The sequence below is a fragment of the Mus pahari genome, chromosome 5 (genome assembly GCF_900095145.1).
Source record: "Mus pahari chromosome 5, PAHARI_EIJ_v1.1, whole genome shotgun sequence".
NCBI lineage: Eukaryota > Metazoa > Chordata > Mammalia > Rodentia > Muridae > Mus > Mus pahari.
Window position 1 is genome coordinate 156,892,016 of NC_034594.1, and position 9,329 is coordinate 156,901,344.

Sequence of the window (9,329 nt, forward strand, 5' to 3'; positions counted from 1 at the left end):
TGGGGATCTCCTGTTTAAAATAAATGAGGTAAGCTCACCACTGGTTTGGTTTGGTTTTCAATTGAGTTTGACAATTTTATACATGAACACAGTGCTTTCTTTCTTTCTCCAGACAGAGTTTCTCTTAAGTAGTCCTGGCTGTCCTGAACCTCACTATGTAAAATAGGCTAGAACTTAAAGAGATCCCCCTGCCTCTGCCTCCTCAGTGCTAGGACGAAAGCCCGGCTTGTAGTGCTCCCTGTTCCGGCCACTCCTGTCCTCCACTGGTTCCCTCCTACCCTGTCACTTCTCCACATTCTCTCACCACAGTTTGCTTTTGCAACAACTCTGCACATTTCCCAGAGCAAGCCAAAAATCAAAAATAAGTCTCAATTAGGAGTAAGAGAGTAAGTCCCAGGCGGAAACTATTCACCCTGGCTTTGCAGAGCCAGTGAGGGAGGTGTGGCCCGTCATCTCAATTTCTGCTCAGTCCTTTGGCTCTGATGTTTATTGAATTAATAATCTACTGATCTGTCCACTTACTTACATATTTATGGAAGTCCTGGGGTTTGAACGCAAGGCCTTGCACACACTAAGCAGAGCTGAGCACCACCCCATCCTGGCTTTGACTGCTTTGAACAAGGTGTGTCTGTGTGGAGCCCTGTTACTAGGGACAGAAGAAGAACTCGCCCGAGAAACATTGTTTTAAGAAGCCAGTCAGTCCTCAAGGTGCAGAATGGGCTCCCTCTGGAACTGGAGGCAAAGGTTGGAGCTTGAAGCCCCCAGGGACTCAGATTTAGCACAGTCCCTGCCAACAAGTCTTTGTTCCCCTTCCCTGCTCCCCTGCGCCCTGCATGGCTGGTGTTCCTGCCAGGGTTTGGCACTGGGCCCTGTGAGAGATCTTAAGATCTACTTTCCCTTTGGCTGGGATGTGCACTGGTGTAGTTTGGCTCAAAAACAAGCTTTGCCTCCAAATTTAAAAGCAAAATCCAGCATTTATTTCTCCACATTTTTCTAAAAATGATTAAGGGAGCCAGAGCTTCCTTTTCCTAACTCAGGAACCGTTTACCTTTTGGGAAAAAACATGGAGCTCTGAAGAAAAACCTTGACAGACAGGGACACTGAAGGTGTCCTTCCCCACCCTCCACCTTGAACCTGATCTACATCCCCATTTTATCACAAAATAAACTTCCCAGGAAGCTCTGTTCAAGCTCCAGATACTGTGGGCCTTCCTCAGTTCTCAGCTCTCCTGCAGAGGCAGAACCAGGACAGAGAATCTACACTCTCAACTGGAACTGCCTAACTCGGGGGTGGTTCTCAACCTGTGGGTCTCAACCCTTTTGGGGTTATCCAGAGACATTTTTACAGGGATTGCCTAAGACCACTGGAAAACACAGATATTTATATTACATTAAGATCCACAGCAGTAGCTGAACCATAGTTATGAAGTCCCAATGAAGATTTTACGATTGGGGGGAGTCACCACAGCACAAGAAACTGTATTAAAGGGTCACAGCATTAGGAAGGTTGAGAACCACTAGCCTAATGGACTACTGAGACATGGTTCTGTGGTCACAGTGACCTCTGAGGGTCAAGGTCTGAGTTCAAGTCCTGTTTCTTGGTCACAGATGCCATTTGATACTTCTTTGAGCAGACACAGGTGCTGGCCAGAGAGACAGTGTGCAGGGGTGGGAGAGGGGCATTCCCAGGCAGCAGAGGACTGACTCACTTGTCACCTTGCCTCTTCTGTGCTGAGACAACTGGTGCGTGCTGCCATGCCCAACTCCAGTGGTAGCACTTCACCTCCCCTGCATGAGGTGAGACTCATGTTCTAAATTCCTCCCCCCACAGGAGATGGAACCGAGGGTCCCCACTGTAAGAGAGAACTCTGCCATAGATCTTTGCTATCCAAAACAGGCAGAAAATTGTTACCATATACTTGCCTTGCCGGATAATCTGATGGCTACCCAGGACCTAGTGTCTGCTTCATGTCTACATCGAGGATACACTGAGCAGGGGTGTGCGCCAGCATGCCAGCATGGAGTGACGCTCAGGGTCCACCCTGCTGTCCCAGCCTCCCTCCCTGGAGCCCCCGTTAGCAGAGGCATTTCCCAACCAAGACAGAGACCAGAGGCTTCTTGGCTTGTGGGGAATGCAGTCTCCTGGCTCCATACTGAGGTCAATGGTTCTGGAAAGTTTTCATTTGTAACGGATGGGGAGGGTGGCTCCCCACCCTGGAGCCTGTTCTGAGGGATTCTAGAGAATGTAGCCTTTAACACTGCAGGTGTGGTGTGTGTGTGTGTGTGTGTGTGTGTGTGTGTGTGTGCTGGAGCCACCACTCACTATACCACACTCCCAGGTCCTACCTGAGCCCCAGCTATCTCCCTCAGGAGACAGAACAGAGAAGGCACTGCCCTCCACACAGGAAAACCAGATGAGCTGGGACTTTTATTTACAGCAAAGGCAAGGGAGGGATACAGAGGAAGGGTTTGGAAGCCAGTAGTGGGAACGCTAAGCTCTTAAACTCGGTTGCAGTGGGGTGTGGGCCCTGCTGCTGGACACAGGAGAATAACCAGGGAACACAAAGAAAAGCAGTCGGCAGCAGGAACCAAGTTTGCAGGCTGGAAGAACCAAGCTCACAGAACCAAGAGTCCCACACAGGCGGCGATGTGACCACACAGAATGAATGCTCCAGGGGCTGAAGTCCACCTTGCAGCAAACCCCGGGGAGTCCCAGGACAACCCCTGGGAGCTTTTGACTTTGGACGCTTTGAGTTAATTCTTAGCCAGACTTGGAGAGACACTGGGCCAGATGAGCTTTGCTTTGTTGCTTTTACAATTTGGGAGGTGGGGAGGAAGCAACACTGACTGTTCATCCCTTCCCTGGGCCACACTTCTCCCTACAGGCAGGATGTTGTTGGCTCCTTGGGGCTCTGCTGTGGGTTCCCTGGGGTTCATGGGATCAGGTGGCAGGGGAGGCATCCTGCAAAGCCTCCCATTTCTGTCTCTTTCCAACTAACTGCATGTGGCCCTTTCTCCTATCTACCTCTCCTATTCCATCCTAGGTCTATCCAACAAGCATCACTCTGTCACGGGTGTGAATCCATGCATGTAGTAGCTAGTGCTACTGGGGTTAAAGCAAGAATATTTCCCAGCTCTAGGGCTTGGACATATTCAGCAGGGCTGGGTCTAAATGGGCAACTAAATGCCACTGTCTTCTGTGCCTGTCCCTCTGTCCATCTTACCACCCTACCCGCCCACCAGTGTTGGACTCCATGGGTGAGGTATGAATACCATGGCTTTCTTTGTGTGCCCCAGGAAGCCTCAGGCCAATAGGCTGACCCAGATCCTGCAGAGTGGTCCCAACACCTCTGGATCTGGAATATTCAAGAAGCAATGTTGGAATCCTGGCCTGCTGTTGGGGTTGGCCAACAGTCATGGCGAGAAGAACTTCTCTGTGAGGTACTTTAAAAACAGTTTTGACATACACCAGTACAACTTTAAGGGTTTCTTCTCCACTTCTCCCAGCATCCTGTGGTAGTCAACAAACCATCCCCGGTGTGTGCCAAGCCTGGGACTCTTGCCTACACTGGACTTTGAATCCAAGTGAGATGCAGGCCTAAGAGGCATGAACCCAACCACTGTGGTGACCCTGGTCCCCCCCCACCCCCAGCTTCCTCTGGTCCTGCACACAACCAGCCCAGCCCTCCCAAGAAAATCCCCATGGCAGGCATACATGCCTAACTCCCAGCCTTCATTGCTTTTCCAATGTTGTTCTTGGTCTTTCTTCATGTCTGCCTCTTACTTACGGGTTCCTCCTCTAAATAGACATTTCAGTTCCCATTCAGAGTCTCTCTCTCTCTCTCTCTCTCTCTCTCTCTCTCTCTCTCTCTCTCTCTCCCTCTCCTAAATCAAATGGGGGACTTGGGCACCTGTTGCAGTGAACTGGTGTGGTGAGCCACATCTGCAGGAGTCCTGACAGCTCAGAACACAAGAGCTGGCCCAGCCCTTCCAAAAGCACCTGTTGCAGCCTCCCAGCCTGCTTCTGACCCTGACCTCCCTCCCTCCTTGTCAGCTGCATGCTTATGTAGGTGGGTGAAAATGATACACTTTGATCTTCTTTCAATTGTCCCCACACAGCTGCGAACAGGCATTACAAAGCATCATGGTCTTTAAAGATGGTTTCCTTCCTTCTTTCTTCCCAAACCGGTAATTAAACTCCCAGATGACAGTGCGAGTGGAGAAAAGAGATGGGGGAGATAGACTTCCGAAACAAACAGCTCTCAAGGAATGTCAAGGCTAATGCCGTCAGCACCCCAACCTTTTCAGAAACTAGCAACCATCATCAGAGGTCTGTGTCCTCCTCCCTCAAATTCACCCATTATCCGCATGACTCAGACCCCAGACCTGCCATGGGCCTGCCTGCGTGTATCCCCGGAAGGCTCTAACTAGCACAGGAAGCAAACTAATCCTAACCCCAACCTGACCTTGGCCCAGGTCTCTGCAGAAATGACTCCTGGATCCACCCAAGTCCATGACTGGCTCAGCGGATGAGCAGGGACGGCTCCTGCCTCATAGTCAACCAGTTCAACAATAGCACATGAAGCAGGGTTCCTCTTCTGAATTCCAATGAGTCCGAGTCTGAAGTGGTGGTGGATTCACACTGTCCCCTGGGCAGAAGCATTCTGGTGTCACCTGCCCCTGCAGCTCTGGTTAGCGCACGAAGGACACCACGCTGGTGGCCACTCCAAATGGGGCAGAGTACGCTGCGGCAAATCCTTGCAGGCCAATGACGATGTACCGGCATCCTTTGCTGATGGCCTTCCCAAAATTCTATTTTCAGGAAGAGAAAAGCAAAAGTTAGGTGAAGCAACTTGTTGATTCTCCCACGTGTCATCGTGACGCGCACAGAGAATTGTGTGCCCTTGTGTATCCAGCAATCTATCGAGACCCAGTATCTTCACATCTGTAGCGTCCCAGGTCCCGACCCCTGCTCACAACAGGAGCTCTCCTTGCACAGTGTGGAAGATCAGTACATTTCCAGATAATTTGCAAGCCTTCTTAATAATTAAGTGATCGCAGAGTGAGTCCCTGAGAGCCTCAGGATGGAAAAGACATCCCTCTGTGGATTGGGCAACACGGAGGTTGTAGGCATGCGTCCTTGGCCAGCAGTCCCTGGATGGGTGTGGGAGCAGCCAGCATGCCAGGGAAGATGTGTGGATTGCAGTCAGTGTCTGGTGGCTTTTTCACTTGGAGAGCAGAGACACTGGGCAGGAAATAGTGTCAAGGTGACCCCTGGAGTGGTACAAGCTAAGGGATGGGCTGACAGAGAGGAGGAGAAGGATGCCACTGGAGAGAGAAAGCAAGGAATGATGGAGAAGAGCTCTCTCCTACCTCACAGGGTGTTCCTCCTAAACGCTCTCTGTTGATTTTATCTTGCAGAGTTTGAATCATTGAGGTCTTTGTTCCTCAATGCTGGATCTGCTTAAGCTCCCTGCCTAGAATGCCTCAGACTTAGAATGTATTTTAGAGGCTAGTAGCTCTTCTGTTCAGATTCATGCATTCAGCTCTCTGTTCAGGGTGTCCATGTTTTGATACCCCGCAATTCCTCTGGCACTGAAGCAAGTTGGTCTAACTCAGGTGACTGCTACATCTTAAAGGGATCAGCAAGAAGCACTGGGAACTTACAGATCTTTGAGGTCATATAGCTAGTATGGTGCAGAGCTGAAATCTGGCTTCAGAGCCCAAGGCCTTCACCCCATGTAACACTTCTCTGTCTAATGAAGGAAGTCTGTAAGTGACTATGTGCTCACAGCCAGGAGTGAATTCCAGTTCCATCCCTTCCTGAATGCTCCTTGGCCTCAGTTTCCTTGTCTGTAAAATGGGAATATATAGTAGCCTTTTCATGTGATAAAGAGAGTCAAGAAGTTTCTTTCTTTCTTTCTTTCTTTCTTTCTTTCTTTCTTTCTTTCTTTCTTTCTTTCTTTCTCTCTCTCTTTCTCTTTCCTTTCTCTTTCTCTTTTCTTTCATTGGGACAATTTTTTTTTTCAAGAGAAGGACTGGGAGCAGTGCTAGCACATGCTGCAGGCAGGGTTAGGGTTAGTGCCCAGAGTCAGCTTTCCAGAGAACAAGGGCTTCTCTTTGCTACAGAGTAACTTAGGTTTGTAGTGGCAATATAGCAGTCTGACATACTTATTTCTCAGCAAACTTTTATTTCCCTTTTACAATTATCTATTTATTCATTTATTTATTATTTTTGAGAAAGGATCTCACCCAGTGGCTGAACTGGCATGGAACATACCATGTAACCCAGGCTGGCTTTCGACTCCTGTCCATCCCTCTGCCTCAGCTCACTCAGTGCTAGGATTGTAGATGTGAGCCACAATGTCTGGCTAGGAAAGTTTCTTGCTTATCAGTTCTGCCCTGAGTTTCCCACAGCATGGATGTCAGAGCCTCATACCTGTATATACCCCAGCCTGTAGAGAGTCTTTCCCTGAAGTCCTTACTAGGTCATGATAAGCTTTGGAAGAACTGGTACATCTATGTCTTCTCAACACTACTGTTTTCCATTTCTCAAGGAGAAGGAGGAAGAAAGTTTTATGAATAATGTAATTATTACTAAAATGCAAAAGTAGAGTTCAGTTTGCTTTACTTTTTCAGAGAGAGGGGTATTGAAAAGAGTCAGTGGGAGAATTTCACATGTTTGAAACAACAAATGCCACGTCCCTGGGAAGTCATCTCAGCCGACACTGTCCTTTACAATCGGGGGTGGGGGGAGTCTGCTAGATAGCTCATTAACTGCAGCTCTGTCAACACACAGCTTTGAGAGGGGACTTGACTATCACACCAGTGCTGTTCAAGGGAACAGACTTAGTGCCAGGCTAGCCCACCAGAGTCACACCTTGCTTTCAGAGCCTGTGACTATATTTTCCTGGAATGTTAAGAGGGACTTTGGCAGTATGAGTCAGCTAAGGTTCTTAAGATGGGAGGGTCCCTGGGGCCTCCTGAATACTAGGCAAAAAGTGGCTTTGCCTGGTAAGTACCCTAATCAGGGGGATGCAGGGGGAGTCAGGCAGAAGATGGAGGGAAGGAGGAAAAGACTAGGGGTGAGGGGTGATGGTGGTGGGACACTGCTGGCTTTGAAAGGAAGGAAGATGGTCTCTGGAGCTACAAAGAACCATGAAGGGACAGCCCTGATGGCTGGAGAGGACATGGCAGCCGGTCCCCAGTGGTGCTGAGGACATGGCAGTCGGTCCCCAGTGGTGCTGGGGACTCCTTGTCCCTCTGATTTAGAAGAAGAAACCATCTCTCCACAGACATCGCTGTCTGGTCACAGAGGCCAATCCTTCTGTTGGGCTGCTCTCGGGTCTGGTGCCAACCTGAGGCGGGTGGTCAGCTACAGATCTGAGTGGATGAGAGCCCACCCCTCAAAGGACCCCAGCTCCAGGACCTCAGCCAGGTGCCCAGGACCTACAACTTCCACATGACTTAATTTACTGACGACTGTGAGTACTGCCTGCTATGGGTGTCGGTAAGGTAAGGTGTGGGGTGTGTTGGGGGCAGGATCAATGTCCATTGTCTTCCTAAGTTACTCTCCATCTGATTGATTTATTAGAAACAGCATCTCCCTCTATATCTGAGCTCACAGATTCTCCTACCCAGCTGCCTTCCTGTCTTCCTCTCCACAGCTTTGGAATTATGCATATGTGCCACTGTGCTGAGCTTTTACTGGGTCCTAGTAGCTAAAGCCTGGGTTCTCATGCTCACTTGGTAAGCACTTCCCCCAAACCAGCCTCTTTTTGTTGTTTGGTTGATTAGTTAGTTTTTGTCCTCCCGAACCCCTGCCAAGACAGGGTCTTCCTGTGTAGCCCTTGCTAGCCTTGAACTCAGAGATCCACCTGTCTCTGCCTCCTGGGACTAAAGGTGTGTGCCCACAATGCTCAGCCGATGCCCTCGTTAGCATCAGATGGTGTAGAGGAAGAAAGTGAGACAGTTTGAGGAAGCCGTGCCCAGAGTTACAGGCCGTTGGACAGTCACAGGCAGCTTGAACATCTGGTAGACCGGCTTTTGGCCTCTACTTTAAAGTAAAGAGGACATTTCTCCTACTCCCCCGGTCCCCCTTTTGTGGCATGGTCAAACCTAGATCTTGGTACATGCTAAGCAAAAGTTAACCAGCTAGCTCCATCCCCAGTGCTCACAGGTTGCTTTTGTTTTTGTTTTTGTTTTTGTTTTTGTTTTTGTTTTTGTTTTTGTTTTTTTAGGGTCTCACTCACTATGTAGCCCAGGTTGACCCTGATCCCCTTCCTGGTCCTCCTACCTAACTAATCCCACACTTTCTGATTTACCCTCAAGCTTACTGATTAACAGGACTTAGATCTTTTTCTTACCACACTTCTCCCATGCCCCTCAAGGGTGCCTGCAAGGGTGGGCTATGACTTTCAGCTAAGTTCTGAGGTATGTTCCATCCTTTCTCACCCACAGATCTGCAGAGGAGGGGGTCAGGCCAGCTTCCCTCCCCCTCCTTCCCAGCTCTTTGGCTGTCTGACTGTGCAGCCTCAATCTCTTCAACTCCAGCCTCCTTCACTGCAGAGGGGGCATAACCCCAGCTCCCCAAGGTTGCTGAGGGGGCTGAGGCATGAAACATAAAGAAGGTAACAGCTATCCAGGCTCAGGAGGAGCCCTTCCTTTCCCCCGTGCCCTGCAGGCAGCACTTAAACAGTAATATGTGCACCGTAGGAATGCAATTATTACATTACAATCAACTGGGAACATTGGTCTCTATAAGAGGCCCAAGCACAAAGACTTCCAGAAAGCCAGACCAGAGCAGCGAGGCCTGGCTCCTGGGTAGGACCATGCTGGTGGGGTGGGTGGGGCAGCAGGGGAGTGAGCCTGCTCTTTCATGTTGCACAAAAGCCAACAACTTTCCTTAAATAGAAGCAGGAAAGGGCTTGTGTGAAGGATATGAGAAGTTAACAGGAATGGAACTAAAATCCCATCCCACAATAGCCAGTAACTAGAGCTACTCATTTTTTAGAAGAAAACCTTGCCTGGCAGCTGAGGGAGTGCAGATCACCTCCCATCTCCCGCAGGAGCCTTGGCTGTTCTTATGGCTTTGCAGGAAAGGGGGTTCCTTGGTTTTCTTTCTTCTTGTTGAAGCCTGGTACCCTCTCAGCTGGCCTGAGAAAGTACAGGCCAAGATGACCCTTTTGACTCCTCACTTGGGGCTGTAATCTCATTTAGACTTCTTGGGTCTACTGAGCTAGTGCATAAGAGGCCAGAGCCTTCCCATAGCTCCCTTCTCGCCACCCTAGCCAAAAAAACAAAACAGAACAAAACGAAAAAAAAAAAAAA

At 49.5% G+C, this 9,329-nt stretch overlaps 1 protein-coding gene across 1 annotated transcript in view; it reads right to left on the minus strand.

The window, feature by feature from the left end:
* Positions 1-2,407: 2,407 nt before the first annotated feature.
* Positions 2,408-9,329, minus strand: part of C5H1orf115 (chromosome 5 C1orf115 homolog) — a 10,320-nt gene continuing 3,398 nt past the window's right edge. The window contains exon 2 of the mRNA XM_021199021.2: positions 2,408-4,811. Within this exon, the coding sequence (XP_021054680.1) occupies positions 4,692-4,811 (120 nt within the window). The 3' untranslated portion in view covers positions 2,408-4,691. The remainder of the gene's footprint in view (positions 4,812-9,329) is intronic.